Below are 25221 nucleotides of genomic sequence, written 5' to 3'. Positions count from 1 at the left end.
GAAGGATTTTCAGTGATCAGTGATCACCAAGTGTAAGTCAAAGGAGATCAGGAGTACCAGACTGAAAATGTTAACTTGAGTCTTGCTGCTGTCTTTGGTTTGACCGCCACTTCTCTCCCAAAAGGTCAACCATTTCTGTTAATTGTGCCATGATTAATAATCATGTGCGGATGTGGCGCCATTCAGTTATTTGGCTTCCACTTCTTTGCTTCGGCTTTTCGTCCATCGGCGCCACGTCCGGGTACCATTAATAATAGCTACTTTATTCATTGCACCCCAGACTTTTATCTTCTCATTTTCCCCTTACCGCACCCTTCCTTTCCCCCTCCTGAGTTCAATTAAACAATACAAAGAGCAATTCTATTCTGAGCCTTATGGTTTGCTAGGCCTTATTATTTTTAGAGAAATTGGTATAAAAATGTTTTTAAAAGTTTTGAATTAGTATTATTATTATTATTATTATTATTATTATTATTATTATTATTATTATTATTATTATTATTATTATTATTATTATTTACTTTTAGTTGGACTACCCACGTATGTAGTAATAGCAAAATATTTCACAGTCTGTTGGAAAATTGCTTTCCTTTACAGACATGCTACCTGTTTATCAATCTTCTGAAAACAAAATTCTGAGATAATTCATTTAGAATATCAATTAGATTCCAGATTTATTTTTCATATTATACTATTAAAATAAGCTCAACATCCGAATTATATTTCATTAACCCCAATACAGACTCAATACAGATTCTACTCCATTCCTTTAGTCCTTTGCTAAGGAAGTATTATAAAATATCTATGATCTACCTTCGGTAAATGAACAAAGTTTAAAAAATATCAATCAAACCTCAGATTCTTCTGAAAATAAGATCTGTTTAGTTGATAAATTGCTGGCTTCTTATATTCCATGGAATATTCCTTTATTTCTGACCAATTTGTGTCTCAAAGTGAAAGCTTGACTTTGTTCCAAATCACTTTTTAGGCACTTTTTAAAAAAAGAGTTAATTAATGCAGGGCTACCATTTTGTTGATTTGTTTTCCTGTAAGTTCACAATCAACATTTTAATGACACTTTAAATTTCTGGCAGTCCTCCGTAACAATATATGTTGGTGCTATATTGTTCCAGTGGGATGTGGCTCCTCATTTTCTTTGTATTTCCAGAGGTGTGTTACCTCTGAGAACTTAGCCATACAAAGAATGGTCCCTATGCCTTTCTAACGATTAAAAGTACGTCAAGCAACGTTGTCTTCTTGACCTCCGACACGGAGATAGAAAGGTTTGAAAGAATGATCATCATGGCATTAAAAATGTCATAATGAAAGATCTAGTTAATTTTTACAATCATCTGTCAGTCCAATATCAAGAAGCAGACTTTATATAGATTCACTTACCTTCTTTAGGAAGTCCCATTGACATCAAGGCCAAAGGATAAAGGCAAGGGAGAAAAACAAAAATAAAAACAAAAACTGCAGATGGAAAAGAAAATGGAAAGACAGAAGAAGAGCAACATGTTTAGAACAAGTAGAGTTATGTGATAAGCAGCATGTATGGAACCATGTTAAAAACACAGCTTACAACATTATGGAGTTATTCTCACTGACAAACTCTACATAGTATCTTATTTACGGTTAGTTAAGGGTTTGAGGAACATCAGAACAAACCAATTAAGAATACTATAGTTAAACACTTATTTCCACACTAGTACAAAGCCATTCCTTTTTGGTTTAGTTTAACTTGCAAGTGAAGCTGTGTTCCTTGTCATTGTATTACACAGAGTGATGATCCAGATATTAAGCTTCTTGAACAAACAATATCAAGCATTGGAAGTGCATTCTGTGGTAAGCCCCAGGAACATTCCTCTTAATGGTGGCTAAAATATTCACTTATATGATTTCTACCTGTACTTCCTGAAACATTCTCTCCTCTGCACAATCAAAATGCCACATGAGGCAGCACATATATATGGTGAGCCCACTGATGTAAGAGCATGGGCTTCTGCGAGACTGATAAACTCACCTTCTCTTCCAGATCTTTGATCTGCCGATTCTGACCATCAGTCTTGTCTTCCAGGTCTCGTATTCTCTGAAAGACAAGTTACGCATTAAATCGCTGGCTGTCATATGCATCAAGCTCTGGTTTTGAGTCACGCACGTAAATGAACCCATCGATATCCCTTTCCTTGATTTCAATGCTGAGTAGACATTCAGCATGGTTTCAGTCACCTCCATTTGTCAACCGTTATTCAGCACAACCACATTTCAAAAAGCAACACAATGGGCAGTTAATTTTTAAGCATTTGTGTATTGCAAAACCAAAGATGCATTTCTAACCCATATATTTTAAAATTAGCAGTAAAAGTTCTGCATTCCCTATATATAATTAAAGCACCTCCAACATTATTAAGATGGGAACCTCCGAGAACAAGTCCAAGGAATCTTGAAGGTGGTAGTATGGATGGATAATGCAGTTAAGGTGGCAAATGTGATGCAGCTTTCCTGAGTCAGGATATTACGGGGATTACTCTCCAATTTTATAAAACATAGGCCAGTCCTCAGCAGGAGGCAGATCAGATCACCACACTATATGATAGCACTCGAGAGGATGCAGAGGAGACTCCCCAGGATATTTCCTGGCATGGAGTATGTTAGGTATGAGGAGATACCAGAGAGATTAGATCTGTTTTCCCTGAGGCAAAATAACCTAAGAGAGGATGTGACTGAAGTAGATAGAATTATGAGCAATTGCACCATTTCCACACTTTTAAGAAGTTAATATATCGATAATGCTGATGGTATTCTAATTATTAAATTCAGCAGTCCCTAGGGAAACCATTAATTTCCCTGCCTGACCCTTAAAGAGCACCTTCTCATCCACCCTGTGAAGAGCAGATGTCTTTTATTCCTATTCATCTGATGCCTAGCCCGGATTAAACCAGCCTGGTAGACCCAAACGTGTCTGTACAATAAATCAATTACACTGTACACTGCATTAATTAAGCCCCCTAAATACATCAATCGATGTTAGAAGGGTTTTGTCAAGTAAGTGGGGGAAGGTTACTCCACCATGAACCAATGCAGGGCAAAATTCCCAAACATCCCATCACTAGGGCAGCATGGAGGCGTATCGGTAGAGTTGCTGCCTTACGGCGCCAGAGCCTGGGGTTCGATCCTGACTATGGGTGATGTCTGTACGGAATTTATACGTTCTCCCTGTGATCTGCGTGGATTTTCTCCTGGATCTTCGGTTCCCTCCCACACCCCAAAAATGCACAGGTTAGAAGGTCAATTGGCTTGGTATAATTGTAAATTGTCCCTGGTGTGTGTAGGATAGTGTTAGTGTGTAGTCTGCAGTTGGTTGGTCGGCGCGGACTCGGTGGGCCAAAGGGCCTGTTTCCGTGCTGTATCTTTAAACCAAACTAAACTATACAAAACTAGATGGCTCAGATCAAAAGAACCTTGTCCTGTTGAGCCATTTGATCTGCACAAATTGGATGAAGACTAGTAAACCCTCTTTCCTGTTAACCTAAGAAAACTAGGCATCACTTTTCCTCGCTTTGACCATTTACCGGCGTGTACCTGCAGTAGAATTAAATTTTCTGCTCCACCCATGTATCCCTAACTTCCAAACACATACCAACCCATCACAGACCCATTGCATTCTCACGCAGAGTGTGAACAGTCTGGAGCCGAGTAATGAAAGTTCCCCTAACCCCTTTTCCTCTGCTCTGAACTCAGGTGCACCTCAGGAACAAAACAGAAGAAATTCGGCACCACAAGTTGCTGTTTTACTTAAATTTGTTACAAGCTGTCTGTGACCGAGATTTGGAAATCTTATTCCCTCTCTCGGGTGCAAAGCAACAAGTAAAAAAACTAAAAAACTAACTGCTGGAGGAACTCAGTGGGTCAGGCAGCGTTTGTGGAGGGAAATGAGCAGACGATGTTTTGGATTTGGAGTCTTCTTGAGACTGATAGCATAGAGGGGAGAAAGTTGGTAGAAAGAGGTGAGGGGAAGGCGTAGGGTGCTGATAGGTGTGCCCAGATAAGCAATAATTATATCATTACAAGGAGCCTTGTTTTTTAGTCTCCTGTACAACCTCCCACTCCCATTCGTTTCTCTGGGAAGGAGCCGCATTTTAAGATGATTCTTTCCCCTAATTGTTTGAATTAAAACTCAGGAGGTAGAGAATCACTAAGGTGAAGCAGTGGATAATTAGTGAGTTCAGTAACTACATTACAGTAGCTAGCAAGCAACTCCACAGCTGACACATTCCAATTATTTATTGGCTTCTTGAGAAAAGAATCATCAGTTTGTGAATCCTCTCCCTAGCGTAATTGAATTACGAGCACCAACAACAATTACAATCTTCCTATCTGTGGCACTCAGAATAGCATAATGCTGGCAACAATATGCCAATGTACTCAGATGACTGCATCACATGTGGTGCACTCCAGTGATTTGGGGAGTTTACTATTTATGTCTCATCATCACTGTGCAGTAATGGCAACATACTTTACAGTTTGTTGGAGAATTGCTTTCCTTTATAGACATGATACCTGAAAATGCCACATGTTACCTGTTTATCAAACTTCTGAAAATGCAGCACAGTCAAAAAAATCTGAGATCATTCATTCAGAATAGCAATAAGATTCCATTTTATTTTCATGTTATACTATTAAAATAACCTCAACATCCTAATTATATTTCATTAACCCTAGTACAAACACAGTACAGATTGTACTCAATCCCTTTAGTCTTTACTAAGCAAGTATTATACATTTCTATGATCTCCCTCAGGTGAATGAACCAAGTTTAAAAGTATGAATCAAACATCAGATTCTTCAGAAAATAAATCTGCTTAGTTAATACATTCCTGGAGTCTCACATTCCATGGAATATTCCATTATTCTGACAGTTAAAAACATCTGGAATAAATCATTCAGAATATCAATTAGATTATACCACAGTAGTACATCTGTGGTTGTCAAGCACTGAAAAAAATCTGAGATTACAATGTAATTGTCGATCAATGTTTTTCTTGTCTAAATGGTCAAACTCATGGGAATATCTGAAGCAAAACTAATGGAGTAAATTTACTTCTCCAATCTTGAATAGTTTTCTCTGGAGCTTGGGGGTTGAGGGAGGACCTGATAGAAGCATATCAAGTTATGAAAGGCATGAATGGGGTAGATAGTCAGAATCTTCTTGACAGGGTGGAAATGTCAAAGACTAGAGGGGATATTTAAAGGAGATGTGTGGGGCAAATGTTATTATACAGAGAGTGGAATCAGCTGTTGTGGTGATAGTGGAAGCAGATTAACGGTTTTAGATAGGTACATGAATATGCAGGGAATGGTGGGATATGGATTATGTGCAGGCAGATGAGATTAGTTTAACGTGGTATCATGACACAGACATTATGGCACAAAGAGCCTGGTGCTGGGCTGTACTGGTCTGTTATATATTCTAACTCTGAGCCGCCTTCTTCCTTGCAGCTCATTCATGAGCCTTCTCTCTTCATTCTCCTCCTCTCCTCCTTCAGAATCAATCTGTGATTTAAAAGCACAATTTTAGAAGGTAGATACAAAATGCTGGAGTAACTCAGCGGGACAGGCAACATCTCTGGAGAGAAGGAATGGGTGCCGTTTCTTCAGACTGATCTCAGGGGGGAGTGAGATACATAGATAAGGAAGTGTAAGGTGTGAAAATAGGACAAAGGGAATGGAGATCAAGGACAATGTAGAATAGATCATTGTTAGCTGGGAGAAGCTAACAACAAAGCAAACAGAACAAAATTATCATTTTAGAAGGCGCATCTTATTTTGGGCCTCACCTGATGTGCTTGCTGCAGCAGTTCCATTCGCTCCTGCAGGATCTGGCAGTCGTACTCCCTGCTCTTCCTCAGCATCTGACGTCGAAGCTTTTCCACCGCAGTTCGCAAGTCATCCTTTTGCTTCTCAGTCAGTGATTCCCCCAGTTTGATCACGGTATCCTGCTGCAGTGCGTTGTATAGTGTTGCCTCCAGCTCTTGGATATGCTGCAAGGACAGGTAAAATGTGTGAAGGAAGGAAAAACAAACAAAGAAGAGGCTGAATGTTGAAAATAGTCAACATTATTTCAGAGCAAACATGCCTCCATTGTTTTCTGGTATTTTCCATCTTTGGTACTTTAGCCCACTGGTTATATCACATGAATGGTGTTTAAGCAAATAATGAAAGGGTTTGATAGAGTGGATGTGGAGAGGATATTTCCACTAGTAGGAGCGTTTAGGACTAGAGGTTATAGCCTCATAATTAAAGGGCATTCCTTTAGGAAGGAGATGAGGAGACATTTATTTAGAGGGTGGTGAATCTGGAATTCTTTGCCATAGAAGGTTGTGGAAACAAAGTAAATAGGTATTTTTAAGGAAAGATGGATAGATTCCTAATTAGTACAAGTGTCAGAGGAAGCAGGCAGGAAAATGGGGTTAGGATGGAGAGATAGATCTGCCATGATTGAATGACAGAATAGATGAGCCAAATAGCCTAATTCTACTATCATATATGACCTTATGATAAATGCATGGAGATGCATTCGGTTATTTAGCCATGGAAGTTGTCAAACCCCATTATTAAAGTGAGCTATTCAATGGGAGCCATTGGACAGAAACAAGATCGAAGAACCACAGCTTAGACCTTGTCTAGCCCAGGGACATTGAGACCAATTGTGGAACCTTCACAACTGTAACTTCCTCTCCACACTCCCCACTCTATATGGCCATCTGGTTAGTGGTCTAATGATTCACCACAAACATGGATTTGATGTTGCGATAGTCAAGGCTTGGCTACATCAGCATTCCACAACTTTCTTATTTTAAGATTTATTCAACACATTTTCCATCAATATAATACATCAGCTGTAACGACTTCCAAAATATCCTGCAAACAGTTATATTGCACGGACTGATGTTGGAATCAGGAAGACTGTATTTGTGCATCTGGAATGATGAAGAAGCACATTGATAAAGGTGGCACTGATGGTGGAGGAGGAACTATTATCTGACCTTGGACAAATGGGCGGATGGCTGGCAGGGGTACGAGTGATGGGTAGTGGAGAGGCCAACAACTGAGTAAAATCACCACAGGAAGATTACGGGGCCCAGATGGATCAAAATGTTGCTTTATTACCCCGTCATATTGGTCTGAAGCCTATCTAATTTAGTTTAGTTCTGCTGGCATGAATCATGCTCTTCTAAGGCAACTTGCTTATTTGGACGAGGGTCCGTGATTAATGCAACCGCTTTGCATGGAAAGAGAAGTAACGTATTTCATCAGTAACAATGAGGGAGAATTAAATAACAAATCTATAAATACTAGCAATCAAATGTATTTTTAATGTGAAAGGATAGTGGAGATATACTTCAATCACCTGAACATGAATCTTCATAGTACTCAGTTGTTACTCTCCCCTTAGACTCTTCAATTATACGCCAACAACTCTCTCCTCTTATGTCCACATAACTGCTAATATCAAGTGACAGAGCTTGAGAATAGTTTAGTTTCTTTTTGTCACATGTACCGAGGTATAGTGACCAGTCTTTGTTTACATGCTAAACCAGTCAGAGAAAAGACTAAACATGGATACAATCAAGCCATCCACAGTGCAATAATATAATCATTTGAAGCAATAAATGTGTTGGATATGTAAGCCTCATCAACCATCTTCTGAACCAGTAGAGGAAACAGGAGGTACACAAAAATGCTGGAGAAACTCAGCGGGTGCAGCAGCATCAATAGAGTGAAGGAAATAGGCAACGTTTCGGGATGAAACTCTTCTTCAGACTTTCTCCAAACCTCTACAGTTTGTTTCACCCTCGAACAACGTTTTAAAATGGATGTGTAGGAAAGAACTGCAGATGCCAGTTTAAATCGAAGATAGACACAAAATGCTGGAGTAACTCAGTGGGACAGGCAGCATCTCTGGAGAGAAGGACAGGGTTAAAAAATTTTTTTTTAATGGATTCTTTATTAACAAGTCTCTTGTTTCCCTCTTTCTCAAATAAACTTTCTGCTCCAAGTTTCTCCAGATGTAATTTGGAGAAACTTGCTGATGTAGCACAAACCACTGCCATATCTTTCCTTGCAGTCACTTGCCAAAGAAGGGCACTTCAAAACGCTACACTGCTTCGCAAAGTCATGGCGTGATCAACTTCTGTGAAGAGGGCACTTTACTAATTAGCAATTGAATCTCACTTAAACTTCAATGAGAAAGTTCAGAATGTGGGAAGAAATCCCACTCAGTAAGATGAAAAGCTGCAATATGAGATAAGACTCAGAAGAAGGACAATAGAGAAACGTTTCTTCCAATATGATTCACTTTATATCCACAGACTGGGTTTTTACATAAGCTGACTGCTCATGTTAAATTGGTATAACATTTCACATAGTATAGTGCTTCTGTGTGTATGATTACACTTCCAACCATTTGCAACCAAGATGCCCCTTCTACGCCAATTCCACCTGCCCGTGTTTGGCCCATATCCCCCTAAACCTTTCATATCCAAAAGGAAAGATAATTACTCTTACATTTTTTGATTAATCCAAGAATATATCTACCAAGATGGCGCCCAAGCCAGGCGACCCTTTGTGTACTGGTCATAGAAGTGGATCGACAATCATGCATTACAATCGCTCCACACTTTTAAATCTATACTCCTGCCACAGCATTTCATACTTCAACTATCCTCTTCTTAATCTCCTCTCAGATATTCTTGTTATTCCATTTATCATGTATCTGTACACTGTGGATGACTCGATTGTAACCATGTATTGTCTTTCCGCTGACTGAGTGACACGCAACAAAAGTCTTTCACTGTGCAGGTGACAATAAACTTAACTCAGCAATGTAAGTTATATAATATCTCTGTACGTAATGAGCAATCAGTATGTGGTGCGGTGAATACTTTTTAAGGTAAATAATTCTCTACATGCCTTACGATGAATGATATGCAGAAGGAATAATATGTGGAATACTGAACCCATATAAGCCCTCCAAATACAATACTATGAACATATTTGTCTATAATTTCACCTTTGAAGAAAAAATAACCAAGTCTTTGTGAACAAAATAATATGGTGGACTGAAGGCCTGTTCCTATGATGCACTGTTCTACTGCTGAATATTGGATGATTAACCTGACCAAATGAAGCATGAAATTACTTACCAGGTATGCTTGGTCCAGGCCTTGTTTCCTATAATCCAACTCCTCCTCCAGGTAGCCTTTTTGTTTGCAAAACATATCCTGCAAGGGAGAGAATCTATATTTAATTCATTTAATTTGGAAAATCCTACATCAACCACAAAGCATTTCTATTCCTGCTCAACTGGGTCAATTAAACTTGTCTGGCAGTCATTTTTCTTATGAGGAAAAATAACTGAAATAAGATAATGGGAGTTAAAATCAATCCACTGGACGAGGTGGAACAATTCAGAGATTCCAACAGGCGACAGCTATGAACAAAACATAAAGACAATGCCTTCTCCACCAAGTGTTTACTTCACTGGGCACCATCATCAAACATGGTCACCACATCTCCAACAGTAGCAGTGTTGGATAGGGTGCAGAACTTTCCAAAATGAGCTAAATGAAGTTGCAGCAGAGAAAGGAGGAGTGTTCTGAACCTAATCCAGTCACCCCTCTCACTGACAGGGTTGGGGATGGGATAGGGGATCATTCCATGCAAACAAAGTCATACTCATTCATAGATGGATGCAGTAGTGAGATGGTTCCAACAGGCGTTACACCAAGAGGCATCTCCATCTTCAGCATTGGGGGGGGGAGGGAGTATGTAGGATGCAGGATAGTGTTAGTTTATGGGGATCGCTGGTTGTCATGGACTCAGTGGGCCGAAGGGCCTGTATCCGTGCAGTATCTCTAAATTATAGTAAACAACTGCTGGGAAACTTGTCCTGTGAGATTTAGCAAGGTTTTCCTTTGCCAGTATGTTTTTTTTCTGGAGTAATCTGCTGATGTCAGCAGCAGCCCAACACACAAATTTCATCAGTAATGAGATTTTCAACCTCTGAGAAATTTCCAGACATCTTTTACTCCAACTATTTTCTCTGAACCCATTATATTTAAAGAACCAACACTCAAACTGCATTTTTCCCCATTCAGTGAGAGCTGTGACATCCTTACAAGTTTATTCTTTTCACATGCATATCAGGGTCATAGTTACTCTCAGCTTCCTGACCTCAGGAGTACTCCAGGCCACTGCTGTTATAGATTTGTGCCGTATCCTGTGGTTTAGTTTAGAGATACAGTGCAGAAACAGGCCCTTTGGCACCGACCAGCGATCCCTACACACTAACACTATCCAGCACACACTAGGCACAATTTACAATTATACCAAGCCAATTAACCTACAAACGTGTACATCTTTGGAGTGTGGGAGGAAACCAAAGATCTCGGAGAAAACCCACGTGGTTAAGGGGAGAACGTACAAATGCCATTTAGACAGCACCCATGGTCGGGATCGAACCCAGGTCTCTGGCGCTGCAAGTGCTGTAGGGCAGCAACTCTGCCATCGTGCCGGCCCAGTGGTTGGTGCCCACAACTGCTTTAGGTGGGTTGCACACTTCATCCACTACTTCCTCAGCACTCAGGAACAGAAGTAGACATTCCACTCACATAGGTTCCTCAAAGTACCTCCAGAGACCTTGGTAGCCGACAGCCATGGCCTCCTTGTACATGGAGGATGCCTCCATTGGGCAATGTAGTTCACCAGTCTGTCCACGTCCTTGTGAGAACACTCTCCCTGCCCTGTCCAACTCATTCAATAGTGATAGCCTGGGTGAGTGTTGTTTAGATCGCTGTACTTCTCTTGTGTAATGGCTGTGGAGGTCATCCCTGCTAAATACCGGTAGCTGGAAGAGCTTGTAACAGGCCAGTGAATAATGCCATGTCAGAGCTGTGTTGCAGAGACGAATTTGGTACATCTGTTTTGCAAACCTTACAGATAAATATACTGAACTTTATGCAGCTAAAAACTTAACGGAAGTCTGAGCCACAACTCTATTATGTGCCTGTAGTAAAACAATTCCTCATCCTATGTTTTATATGTTCAGTAAAACTTCAATCATCCACTAATCAATTGTGTGAAAAATCTAATGCTTCGCAATCTGACTCTTCAGTTCCCCATTTTCTGTGTGTAGGAAGGGACTGCAGATGCTGGTTTACACTGAAGATAGACACAAAATGCTGGAGTAACTCAGCGGGACAGGCATCAGGTCTGAAGTCTGAAGAAGGGTCTCGACCCGAAACGTCACCTATTCCTTCTATCCAGAGATGCTGCCTGACCCGCTGAGTTACCCCAGCATTTCGTGTCTATCATCAGTATAAACCAGCACCTGCAGTTCCTTCCTACACACTTTGTCTGCTCCACAGCAAAATCTCATCAAGGTACGTCTACTTTGAAGAAGTTCCTCTCCTCTCTCCGATGAGAATTCTGCTCCACATTTACTGTGTTCCCTTTAAACTTGGAAATCTTGTTTCCTACACTCCTTTTAACTCATTAAGGTCCCATTTTCAGATGCTCCCATTTCCATTCCATTTAAACTCATTGGGTTAACTGGAAATTTTATTATACTCTTGTGTAACCTGTTAAAAAGTGTGAAAGAAACGTGCGATGGGATCAAAATCGGACTAATGTTCAATAATTCATAAAATCTGCTATACTGGCACCACCAAATTTGCAAGGGTGCTAAATTATATTTGTGTATACGCATTTATGTGTATATATATATATATTTATATATACACATAGACACACACACACATATACACAATAATGTGTGTGTGTGTGTGTGTGTGTGTGTGTGTGTGTGTGTGTGTGTGTGTGTGTGTGTGTGTATATTTGTGAGTATATATATATATATATACACACACACATACAAACAACATTTTTTTCTTTCTCGTTTATTATATTGTTTATGTTACATATTACATAATATGTTTACATATTCTGTTGTGCTGATGCAAGTGAGAATTTCATTTTTCTATCTGGGACATATGACAATAAACACTTTTGACTCTTGAGAAAGTTTAAAGATTTAAAAGTTACAAAATAGATTCAGCTGTAAATTTAGAAGCAATAAAATGGATGCTTAACCTTTCTCCGATTACACTAACAAGGCTACAGCACTATAACAGAAGGTACACAAAAAAGCTGGAGAAACTCAGCGGGTGCAGCAGCATCTATGAAGCGAACAAAATAGGCAACGTTTCGGGCCGAAACCCTTCTTCAGACCCGAAACGTTGCCTATTTCCTTCGCTCCATAGATGCTGCTGCACCCGCTGAGTTTCTCCAGCTCTTTTGTGTACCTTTGATTTTCCAGCATCTGCAGTTCCTTCTTAAGCACTATAACAGAAATGTTTTCAGAAATGTTTTCGCCCTTCTTCCATAAAACTAGCGAGATAACAGCACAAATACATGAATGTTTTTTCTATGATATAAACAATCAAGAGAATGTTCAGACACATTGCTCTTACCCTTTACTCTACAAGATTGTAATGTGCGTCAACAAGGTAAAAAAACGAATGCTTGAATCTGCAAAGAAATAGCTTCTTCAGCATAACCATATATGGGCTAACCTTTCCTCTATCAGAAGAACCTGTCAATCCTAACAGGCAAGAGGCTGTACAATGCTCTGTAAAATAAAGAATTGCTGAATTGCTGATTATTGGGGTATAAATATATCTGATTGAACATTACCTCTTGGTGTGGGGATAGAGTGACTGTAGTCTGTATTTTACATACTGTAAGAGTTTACTGCCACACACGCCTGGGTGAAATAAAGATGTTAATGCTTTATTACTAATTATTGTGTTGTTATCTGTTTGAAATAAAAACAAACCTTTACACTCTCATTAGAGTTTTAACATCTTAGCGATAGGGAAAGATAGATAACAATTTCATTGTTCATTCAGTCAGAATGAAAATAAATGTTAGTTACCATCTCAATCTCCAAGTCTATCATCTTCTGATGAAGGGCAGCCTCCGTGCCTTCGATCTGCTGTAGCCACTGAAAAAAAAAAAAGTATTAATAGCATCAATGCTCTAAGCATGTAATCCACCATGGTCGGTTGTGAGATTCTGTGTCAGGTCTAAAGAAGCGAGCTCACAATTGGATTATTATGCATCCATGAACCATAACCTGGTTTATGTGTTTATTTCACGTTATATTTACATGACCCAAAGTTTCTGGATGTCTAAAATGAACCCTTGAAAACCCAGATTTAGAACTTGGGCTCTTTGGCAATTACCGGGTATCCTTGCCCTTTTCTTCATAAATCATCCCAAATGTCAGATTCTTTGCTGTCACTAAATTGAGCCCAACTTATACGTTGTACAATATTTAAAATGAATGATATTTAACATAAGACCTGAAAGGAAAATCCACACAGGCTAGAAAAAAGCATATCCTAATCTGAAAGTTACATGAAAAGTTAAATATCATATGAATATATACTATAAAATTATATACTGATTCCAAATGTAAAGTGCATTATTGAGGAACAATATATTAACAGGACACACCCACTGTTTTCTTCATGTTGATGCCACAATTAGTATTGTTAGCTGCCTTGTAACAGACATGTGCACTGCATTCAGGATACATTGCCCTCTATCAAGATCATATAATGAGGAACTTCCAAGAAGTCACAGGGCATTATAAGGCGAGTGAGGAGTTGAGAATATTGTGCTTTCGCTGTTTGCTGTAGGAGTGGTGAATATCAAATCTGCAAAGTGCCAGGAAGGGATAAATCCATCTCTATTTCACTGCCTTCATTCATTCTACTGCAGGCCACAGTTGTTCTTCACATCATTAAATTAATGCAGCTTCTTTAACGGAATGACATTTTCACAACATTAAAATGTCTGACAAGGTTTTTAATCAGCCAGAAAATGGGAGAGTGAGGCAGTCATGTGAAGAGCAACACATCAAGAGCTGGGAGAAATAAATAAAACAGACCCTTGCCTCAAATGAAACAATGATAAAAGGCAAGTTGTCAAACTGACAAAATCCATCTTTGAGCAAACGTCACACAAAAGGATAAGGGATGGATAATCACCAGAGATAACGAAGACAAACCATTGGAATCACTTAATAGTTGCAGGAGGCTTCACATTCTTTCTGATGAGCAAGTTGAATCTAATGCATTATCGATTGTAACAATCTTGTGCATTGGGGTGGCAGGGTTGCGCAGTAGTAGAGTTACAGCACCAGAGACCCAGGTTCCATCCTGTCTGAAGATGCTGTCTGTACAGAGTTTGTATGTTCACCTTGTGACTGCATGGGTTTTCCCCGTGTACTCCAGTTCCTCCCACGTTCCAAAGACATAAGGGCCTGTCCCACGAGCATGCGACTACATGCGGCAAGCGCGACCTAAGCGACTCCATGCGGCAAGCGTTACCTAACGTGGTCGCTTGAGCTGTACGGCCTCGCGGAGCCGGTCCCACTTCGATCGCCGGAGCTGTATGGAGTTGTGCAGAGCTGGTCCTGACATCGCGCGGGGCTCCGAAAAACTGACCGTGTTCAAAAATTCCGCGGGGAAACGGCATGCCGGCCCGCAGCCGCCTCGGCGCCATACGTCACGCGCGAACTTCCCGCGGACTTTGCTCGCACTTCATGTCACTCACTCGACCTCCGTGCGGCCCCCGCTTCTGGTTAGGTCGCGCTTGCCGCTTGGAGTCGCTTAGGTCGTGCTTGCGGCATGGAGTCGCATGCTCGTGGGACAGGCCCTTTACAGGTTTGTAGGTTAATTGGATTTGTAAAGATTGTAAATTATCCACAGTGTGTAAAATAGTGCTAGTGTACGAGGATCACTGGTCAATGCGGACTCGTTGGGCTGAAGGATCTGTTTCCACGTTGTGTCTTTAAACTAAACTAAAGTCACAATACTTCCATGCACAAGTTATAGGGCACTGTTCATTGTATCTTGTAACTTGTACCTTCCGAAGAGTCCACCAGGAACTATACTGGAAGTTGGACAATTTTATACTGGACAATTTGTACATTTATCAAGCCAATTAATGAAGCCAATTAACCTACAAACCTGTACGTCTTTGGAATGTGGGAGGAAACTGAAGATCTCGGAGAAAGCCCACGCAGGTCATGGGGAGAACGTACAAACCCCATACAGACAACGCCCATAGTCGGGATCGAACCTGGGTCTCCGGCGCTGCATTTTGCTGTAAGGTGGCAACTCTACCGTTGCACCACTGTGACTGTAGGGTTTGGTAAATATATGCCTGTATTAACCTATAGTGTAACATGCTCCTCCTTTTCTACAGAGTGTGATGAGATGGGTGGTAGTGGAGATACTTGGAACTGAGGGAATATGCACCGTCCGTCATTAAAGATCTTTCAACAGTAATAAGGATTTGGTACATGGCTTCCAAAAGTTATGAAAATATGCAACAATTGTTCTGGAAAGCTAAACACCTCTGCTTTCCTGTGTCTTAGACCCATCTACTTTGGCCCAAATTATTTGTTTGTCTATCCATTATTTAGACAGATGTCCAGTTACGTTCACTTCCTGCTGGCAAAAGGTTTCCAAAAGTTACTATAGAATTGCTGCAAAACACTTTAGTTTAGTTTAGAGATACAGTGCGGAAACAGGCCCTTCGGCCCACCGAGTCTGCACTGACCAGCGATCCCCGCACATTAACACTATCCTACACACATTAGGGACAATTTATATTTATACCAAGCCAATTACCTACAAACCTGTACGTGGGGCGAAACCAAAGATCTGGGAGAAAACCCATGCGGTCATAAGGTGAACGTACAATCTCTGTACAGACAGTACCTGTAGTTTGGATCGAATCCAGGTCCATGGTGCTATTAGCACTGCAAGGCAGCAACTCTACCGCTGGGCCACCATGCCACCCTAACTATTGCGTTTTGTTTATTAATTCTATTAATTTTTTTGCTGTAGGCCAAAGGCCCTCCTTCAAGAACCAGCCTTTAATACAGATCCAATTGATAGAATGCAGACCTCAATTATGCAGGATTAACAAGTTTATTGTGGAACATATTTTGAATAAACTCGAGAAAATTCCAAGTGACCACTGGCCCACAGGAGGCATAGAGAATTTGCTTGATGTGAACTGGGAAAGATACAGAATGTGGTGTTGTTCAGAGAATTAGAGGCACCAAATTCCATACAACATAGAAACTGTTGCGGGATTGCAAAGCCTAATTAACCCAATGTAGAAAGTCTGTTCTGCCTGCTGCTTGTTCTTTTGCATGATGGCTCTGTGCAGGCAGATCTATCTTCAATGGTCATTGTAAGAGGGCAGCCCAATTTAACCTGACCTCCTTTACTGAAAGGTGGTCTACACCACTCAGACTGAAGAAGCACAGTGGTTGCCTTTGAGTCCCAGCTTACATTTACGAGAATGCTGCCTAGATTAGAGGGTTTCAGCTCCAGAGAAAGATAGGATAGACTTAGATTGCTTTCGCTGGAACATCGGAGGTTGAAGGGAGACGATAGAAGTATATCAAGTTAAGAGCGGCATAGATAGGGTAGACAGTCAGAACCTTTATCCTAAGGTGGAAATGTCTGGCACTAGAGGGCATAGCTATAAGGTTAGAGGGGTAAGTTTACTGGAGATGTTTAATTGATTAGCACGTGTGTCAGGAGTTATGGGAAGAAGGCAGGAGAATGGCGTTAAGAAGGAGAGATAGATCAGGCATGGTTGAATAGCGGAGTAGACGATGGGCCGAATTGCCTACTTCTGCTCCTATCTTATGAAGTTATGAATTCATGTGCTGGGCAGGTTTCTTTACACATTGAGTAGTGGGGGCCTGGAATGCATTGCCATGGATGGTGGTGGAGGCAGCATTGATAGTGGCATTTAAGAGATTTATCAATAGGCATATCGAAGTGCATGGAGAGAGATATGGATCATATATTGGCAGATGAGAACACATGTTCTGCACAAACATTGTGGGCTGAGGGGCCACGTTCCTGTGCGGTACTGTTCTTTGTTCTTTAACTTGCTTAGGAGCAACTGTAGTCAGGAGTCACAGCTCACACCTTAGATGAGAAAATTTAAAGAAATACAGAAAGCCTCAACTACCTGGCAAACATTGCAACAGTCAGTGAAATCCTCATATCACCTACAAATGTTTGATGTACATTAAGACAAGATTTGTAGAGAGATTCAGCATCACAATAGGCTCTTCGGCCCACTTTGCTGACCATCAACTACCCATTTACACTAATCGCACAATAGTCCCATTTTTTAATTATTTTCATTTTCACATTAACTCTCTCCAGATTCTACCACTTACCTGCAGACTAGGGTCAATTTTACAGCAGCTAACTAACCTGCCAACCCCCAGGTTTGTGGGATGCGAGAGAAAGATGGAGCCCCCAGTGGAGAGCCAGGCAGTCACAGGGAGACTGGGATCTCTGTCGTTAGCACATCTTCCTCAGTCAACAATGGGCCATTATGGATGTCACCCTTCCTGAGGTCATCTGTCCCTGGCCCTATTTTGCTCTCGCCTTCTCTATCTTTCAGTCTGAAGAAGGGTTCCGACCCAAAATGCCACCTATTCCTTCTCTCCAGAAATGCTGCCCAACCCGCTGAGTTACTCCAGCGTTTTGTGTCCATCTTCTGTCACAGGGAGAGCTGTACTTCTCAGCTGCCCATGCTCAAATAGTGTTGAGGATGAGGATTGCTTGCTCAGCTGTGCATGGTTAAGAGATTGCGTGAGCTGGATCATTGCACCCTGAAATGGCAGCACTATTAAACTGGGTCTGCACGCCAGTGACAGGACAATCCGTCTGCTCCACACATTTAGCAAGCATTAGCAGCACATGCGGTCTCTGGACCAACTCGTTGCATAAATATGCATTCATAAGAGCTACTTGTAGCAACTAGTGGCCCAGTGTGATGAATTTTCCAAAAGAAATGTTACATAATTAAACTAATATTGCATAAAATGGTTAAAGGCCGCTTGAAGTGGATGGAATTGGATGGGGTGGTTGGAGGTGGGAGGTTATTTATGAAAGCATCCAGGACAGATTCCAACCAGACATGGCAAAAATTGAAATCTCTCACAGTTGGAATCAGACAACACTAGCAGTTCCGTCTGAAGAAGGGTCCTGACCCAAAATGCCACCTATCCACGTTCTCCAGAGATGCACCCAGGGCCACTGAGTTAAACCAGTGCTTTATGTGTAGGAAGGAACTGCAGATGCTAGTTTTGCACAAGCAATTCCACAGTATAACCACTAGAGAGCAGCAGGTCATTGACTTCCAAGATTTCCATAAACCACAACTATTAGAGTTTGACAAAGCAGCCGTATCACATTACCAGTTATCCAAGCAGATGTGAATCCTACAGCTTGATATGCTTTTAATCTGAACATAAAACTATACGCAGTAGGAATTCATATGACATATCTTTTGCAGAAAAACTCAAATACAATCAGCTAAGGGGCGGCATGGTGGTGCAGCAGTGGAGACCCAGGTTCGATCCTGACTGCGGGTGCTGCCTGTACAGAGTTTATACATTCTCCCCATGACTGCGAGGGTTTTCCCCAGGTGCTCCGATTTCCACCCACACTCAAAAGTCCTATAGGTTTGTAGGTTAATTGGCCCCAATGAAATTGTCCCTAGCGTGTAGGAAAGTGCTAGTGTACAGGGATCGTTGGTCAGCGTGGGCTCAGTGGGTTGAAGGGCCTGTTGCCGCGCTGTATCTCTAAACTAAACTAAAGCTCTGTGGCATTACATAGCATTTAGACAGTTGAATAATTGATAAGTGAGAAGGGCAAGATAGTTTTTCTGTGGTTTAGATCTAAACATACAATCTGCCAGAGTTAGTCACACAAATGGTGTCTTGCAATAACTTAAACCCATTGACTGTAAACAATATTGTTTTCTCCTGCATACATGACGGTACTGTGCTCAAATATTGACAACTAAAGAATATAATGAAATAACACAAAAAATGTCATCAGTCTCAATAATACGTGTTTATTTAAGCCATTTTCCTTGAGGTGTGATTTAAGGAAGATGCTGAATGAAGTCTTGAGAAGGTGATCAATAGGTTGGTGCAGAACTCTTGAAGTGAGACACAAGGTGGAAAGTTTAAATTCAGGGTGGGAGAAGTGAATTGAGAGGGAGAAATGAAAGAGATACGAATGAAGTGAATGAGAGGGGGAGAAGGGAATGAGGGGGATTCAGCAGATCAGCTCCACTTTCACTTTATCTGATATCTTTTCTTCAGAGAGGTCAATTAAAAGAAATTCAAGCAGCATAGCTACAAGCACCAGTCTTGGATACTCAGCAGTTATTGAATTTTACACTTGTAGTCAAAGGGCAATTTAGATTGAATAACCTTGGCAAACACTGATTATTTTATACTCACAGTTGTGAGTGTGGAATTCTCTGCCTCAGAGGGCTATGGAGGCCGGTTTCTGGATAATTTCAAGAGAGAGCTAGATAAGGCTCTTAAAGATAGCAGAGTCAGGGGATAAGGGGAGAAGGCAGGAACAGGATACTGATGGGGGATGATCAGCCATGATCACATTGAATGGCGGTGCTGGCTCGAAGGGCTGAATGGCCTACTCCTGCACCTATTGTCTATTTTCTATTGACTAAGATTTGGTGTAGGTGGTAACAGGTAGCTAGGAAAGTTTCAAACAAGCAGTAACAACAGCAGTTTGTATGTCCAAGGGGTTTGTGCTTTATGGCTCATTCGATGTTCAGCGATATCACACACCAGGAAAAGGGGAAAAAAGCCAGAGTTGTGGAATAAGGGGAAGAGGAGGGGAAGGCGAATGGGGTAGCATACACGGGGATTGTCCCATTGGAGTACATATGCTAGGGTCATCTCGAGCAACACAGTGGCACAGCTGTTGCCTCACAGCGCCAGAGACCCAGGTTCGATCCTGACCGTGGGTTTGCATGTTCTTCTTGTGATCGTGTGGGTTTCCTCTGAGTGCTCTGGTTTCCTCCCATATGCCAAAGATGTGCAGGTTAATCAGAGGTTAATCAGCCTCTGTAAATTGCCTCTAGTGTGTAGGGAGTGGATGCGAAAATGGAATAACAGAGAAACGGATAACTCGAGAATTGGTGATGGATGGTTTGTGTGGACTCGGCGGGATGAAGGATCTGTTTCTGTGCTGCGTCTTTTAATCAATCTTCTTTCTGAACTAGGTCACTTGAAGGGAAATGTCACGGACAAAAAAATTGGAGATTGAGTAGCAGGAGAGAGGTTAGAGGGGGAAACCTAGAGGCATAATTTGAGAAAGCTTTTAAAGATAGGAAGAATGGCAAGGAAAAGAAGAGTCCATAGTAACCGGGGTGGGATCTCTAAAAATTGAAGGCTTGCCACTGAGGATGAGGAAATAATCCAGGGCAAGATGGGTCATGCTTAAAGGTAGACACAAAATGCTGGAGTAACTCAGCTGGACATGCAACATCTCTGGAGAGAAGGAATGGGGGGTGTTTCGGGTCAGACTGATGTCAGAGGAGTGGGCGGGACAGAGATAGAATGTCTTTGGAGACAGTAAGACTAGTGGGAGGGGATGGAGAGAGACGAAAATCAAGGGCTATTTGAAGTTAGAGAAGACAATTTTCATACCGCTGGGGTGTAAGCTACCCAAGCATAATATGAGGTGCTGGTCCTCCAATTTGTGCTGGGACTCACTCTGACAATGGAGGAGGCCCAGGACAGATAGGTCAGATTGGGAATGGGAGGGGGAGTTAAAGTGCTGAGCAACCGGGAGGTAGGTGAAGGCGGACTGAGCGGAGGTGTACAGCAAAACAATCACTGAGCCTGCGCTTGGTCTCGCCGATGTACAGAAGTTGACACCTGGAACAGCGGATACAGTAGATGAGGTTGGAGGAGGTGCAAGTGAATCTCTTCCTCACCTGGAAAGACTGTCAGGATCCTTGGATGGAATCGAGGGGGGAAGTAAAGGGACAGGTGTTGCATCCAGAAAAGTATCTGGGGAGGGGGTGGTTTGGGTGGGAAGGGTCGAGTTGACCAGGGAGCTGCGAAGGAACGGTCTCTGCGGAAAGCAGAAAGGGGTGGAGATGGGAAGATGTGGGATCCCATTGGAGGTGGCAAAAGTGTTGGAGGATTATATGTTGTATGTGACGGCTGATGGGGCGGAAGGTGATGACAAGGGGGACTCTGTCCTTGTTGCGAATGTGGGGAGGGGGAGCAAGAGTAGAGCTGTGGGATATCGAGGAGACCCTAATGAGAGCCTCATCTATAATGGAAGAGGGGAGCCCCCGTTTCCTAAAGAATAAGGACATTTCTGATGATCTATTATGGAAAACCTCATCCTGGGTGCAGATGCAGTGTAGACGGAAGAATTGTGAGTAGGGCATAGAGCCTTTACAGGAAGCAGGGTGGGAAGAAGTGTAGTCTAGATGCAGCGTGGGAAAACATGTAGTCTGATCATGCTTTAAAGAATAGGATCAAAGGTATAGAACACAAGTGCTGCAGTAACACAGTGGGTCAGGCAGCATCTCTGGACACAGATATGTGATGTTTCTGCTCCTGACCTAAAAAGGTTGCCTATCCATGTTCCCCTGAGATGCTGCCTGGCCAGCTGAGTAATTCTAGCTCTTTGTATTCTGCACCAGATTCCGGCATCTGCAGTTCTTTGCATCTCCACAAGGTGGTGTGATCAGTTATTACCACAGGGTAGTACAAGAAGAACATGCTTCAGATAAAACAAACAATCATTTTAAGGTGAACTTCGTTAGGTTCAACCAAGGGCCAATGACAACACATTGGTTGTGCAAATGGCTGAGGATTGGGGCAGGAACCAAAATGACCAAATATTGCGTTGGAAAGAAAAACATCAAGATCTTTCAATCTTATAATTTTTAGTCTGGAGAAAAATACTGCACATTAATCACCAAGTATGGAAGTGAATGATAGAATCAGTTGGGAGTTGAATATGGGGAGAATAAAAATATGGGATTAGTGTAAATAGGTGATTGATGGTTGGCCCGGACTTGGTGGGCCAAAAGGCCTGCTTCCGTGCTGTTTGTCTCTGTGACACTACAACAGAGCCCCCTAGAACTGATAAGAAAAGGGTCTATTTGGGATGACAGATGGCACAATGGGCTAAGTGTTCGGCTGGCGACCGGAAGGTGGCCGGTTCGAATCCCGCTTGGAGTGCATACTGTCGTTGTGTCCTTGGGCAAGACACTTCACCCACCTTTGCCTGTGTGTGAATGTGTGTGAGTGATTGGTGGTGGTCGGAGGGGCCGTAGGCGCAGAATGGCAGCCACGCTTCCGTCAGTCTGCCCCAGGGCAGCTGTGGCTACAGAAGTAGCTTACCACCACCGAGTGTGACTGAGGAGTGAATGAATAATGCGATGTAAAGCGCCTTGAGTATTAGAAAGGCGCTATATAAATCCCATCCATTATTATTATTATTATTTTGGAAATGTAAGCAGTGCATTGCAGATATAAACACAAAGCATGCACTGTTGACATACTAAGATGTGCTTCCTTAGGAATGATGGAACAGAGGATAATGCACAGTAATTGCAAGCAAATAAGTGATTCCAGCGTCAGTTCAACCCTACCCTTGCCTTATATTCACCCAGACATACCTTTTGGCATGGACAGTGGTAGTCAGAGTTATATAGTAGTAAAAAAGGCCCTTTAGTCCAACTCGTCTATTTTAACCAAGTCCTGTCAGGTTTGCACTTCAGAGATGCAGCGTGGAAACAGGCCCTTCAGACCATCAATTCCGCGCAGACCAACGATCGCTGTTCATTAGCACTATCCAATACGCTAGGGACAATTTTAATTTACATAAGCCAATTTACCTACAAACCTGTAGGTCTTTGGAGTGTGGGAGAGAACTGGAGCACTTGGCGAAAAACCACGTGCTCTCAGGGAGAAAGTACAAACTTCGTACAGACAGCACCCGTAGTCAGGGTCGAACTCGGGTCTCTGGTGCTGTATGGCAGCAACTCTACCACTGTGCCACCGTGCCACCTCATGTAAGGTGTTACTTCCTTAAAAAATCCAAAAGGATCACAAGCAAAAGCATGTAACTTTACCTTTTCAGCCAGAGACAGCACAGTGCTTGCCTGGATAATCGCCACTTGCTCCTCATTTCTGAGATTCTATGAAAAATAAAATGCCTATAAATAGTTTCCTCTAAAATGCATCTGCATCATAAAGACAGATCAGCATAAATACAAGCAATACCTGGTGAAATAGCAGAAATATAACAGTGGATGAAATTCTACTGCAACCCATATGGCTCTTCAAATACATCTTCAGACCAGTTATTTAACATCACAACTAGAATAGTTGATTGGAAAAATAAATCGGCACACTCTCTGATGGAGTCAGTCTGTGACCTTCATTCAGTTCAAGTCATAAATAGCATACGACTGGAAGCCAAAATCAGTGATTTTCAAGACAAAAGAGTATGCACCGGATATGAGTCGAAACAATGGAATTTAGATGGCCCGCACCTTTCAAGGGTGTAAGGGTTTATGGGGAGAAGGCAGGAGAATCGAGTTAGGAGGGAGAGATAAATCAGCCATGATTGAATGGCGGAGTAGACTTTATGGGCCAAATGGTCTAATTCTGCTCCTATCACGTATAACCTTATGATTTTTCAGGCACATTAGGTCCAACAACAACAGGAATAAACATACAATAAATTATTAGTTATTCTAAGTGAACTAGGCCATGGGGTGTCCACAAATGCTGGTGGTCTTTGATGTACAAAACGCAAGCTCCAGGCTAGGGATTATGCTGGAATCTGTTTATCTAAAGTACATCTCCACTCAAAACGCACTACACACTCCACAAGAAATACAGAATGTCAATAATAGTTTCCACTGAACAATTAAGAGCCATCATCAAACTGCCAGATTGTTTGGTTGCCTGCACTGCACAGAGCAGATTTAATCTCCACTTTCAATATTAGATCAGTGACTGGACGTAAATAGCTGAGCTGACAGGACTGATTTGAGTATCAGAAAATAGTGACATTTTTAACATCACATCAATCTTGATGGGGTTTATAGTAACGGTGGTTTCAAGGGGAATCACAGTGCACTGTAAAGCAGGGAAATATTAACATTCTTACCATACAACTATTTGCCACCTTCACCTGTTTGCACAATCACATACTAAGCACATACCTTTAACTACATCTACATGCAACCACAAACACACAACCAGGCACATAAAAACATTACATCAACACAGACGCACTGCACAGGAACATAATGTAGCTGAGGATCCTTGAGCATCACCCTGTACAAGACCCCAAATGAGCTGTAGATGTCACAATTCCACCTATGCTGCAACTGTGCCCGAGATAAGGTGTTTAATATCAGGACATCCATGATGTCTTCATTCTTTATCATAGATGAGGCTCTCACACATGTCTCCTTGGTACCCCGCAGTTCTTCTCTTGCTCCCCCTTCCCCCAGTCATAACAAGGACAGAGTTCCCCTCATCCTCACCTTCCACCCAATCAGCCGGCACATACTGCACATAATCCTCCGACATTTTCGCCACCTCCAACGGGATCCCACCACTAGTCACATCTTCCCATCTCCACCCCTTTCTGCTTACCGCGGAAACCATTCCCTTCGCATCTCCCTGCTTAACTCATCCCTTCCAACCCAAACCACACCATCCCTAGGTACTTTCTGCTGCAACCGCAGGAGATGCAACATCTGTCCCTATACTTCCTCCCTCGACTCTGTCCAGGGACCCCAACTGTTTTTTCAGGTGAGGCAGAGGTTCACTTGCACCTCCTCCAACCTCATTGACTGTATCCGCTGTTCCAGGTGCGGACTCCTATATATTGGCGAGACCATGCGCAGACTCGGCGATCATTTCACTGAACAATTTTGCTCAGTCCACCACCTCGGCCTACATGATCTCCTGGTTGCCAAACATTTTAACTGCCCTTCCCATTCCCACACTGATCTTTCTGTCCTGGGCCTCCTCCATTGTCAGAGTGAGGCCAAACATAAATTGGAGAAGAGCATCTCATATTACGATTGGGCAGCTTGCAACCCAGTGGTATAAATAAATGCTCAGCATAGAATGGATGTGGAGAGGATGTTTCCAGTCATGAGTGAACGGCAAGTCATTGGGTGTTGTTAAAGCAGGGTTTGATAGGGTCTCGATTAGTAAGGGTGTCA

General features: G+C 42.0%; 1 protein-coding gene across 6 annotated transcripts in view; it reads right to left on the bottom strand.

Moving 5' to 3' along the window:
* Nucleotides 1-25221, bottom strand: part of jakmip2 (janus kinase and microtubule interacting protein 2) — a 209158-nt gene that overhangs the window by 5488 nt on the left and 178449 nt on the right. For 5 of the 6 annotated variants that reach the window (XM_033029941.1, XM_033029937.1, XM_033029942.1 and 2 more), the window contains 5 exons: nucleotides 23104-23169; nucleotides 12998-13066; nucleotides 9207-9284; nucleotides 5838-6041; nucleotides 2024-2089 (listed from right to left, as the gene is read on the bottom strand). In XM_033029941.1, the coding sequence (XP_032885832.1) occupies nucleotides 2024-2089; nucleotides 5838-6041; nucleotides 9207-9284; nucleotides 12998-13066; nucleotides 23104-23169 (483 nt within the window). Of the gene's footprint in view, nucleotides 1-1398; nucleotides 1474-2023; nucleotides 2090-5837; nucleotides 6042-9206; nucleotides 9285-12997; nucleotides 13067-23103; nucleotides 23170-25221 lie in introns of all 6 variants that reach the window. The other variant, XM_033029943.1, reaches the window with a different exon arrangement.

This window comes from Amblyraja radiata, chromosome 11, assembly GCF_010909765.2.
Source record: "Amblyraja radiata isolate CabotCenter1 chromosome 11, sAmbRad1.1.pri, whole genome shotgun sequence".
Lineage (NCBI taxonomy): Eukaryota > Metazoa > Chordata > Chondrichthyes > Rajiformes > Rajidae > Amblyraja > Amblyraja radiata.
Note: the sequence above shows the minus strand (reverse complement) of the source record. Positions and strands in the feature narration are given on the sequence as shown.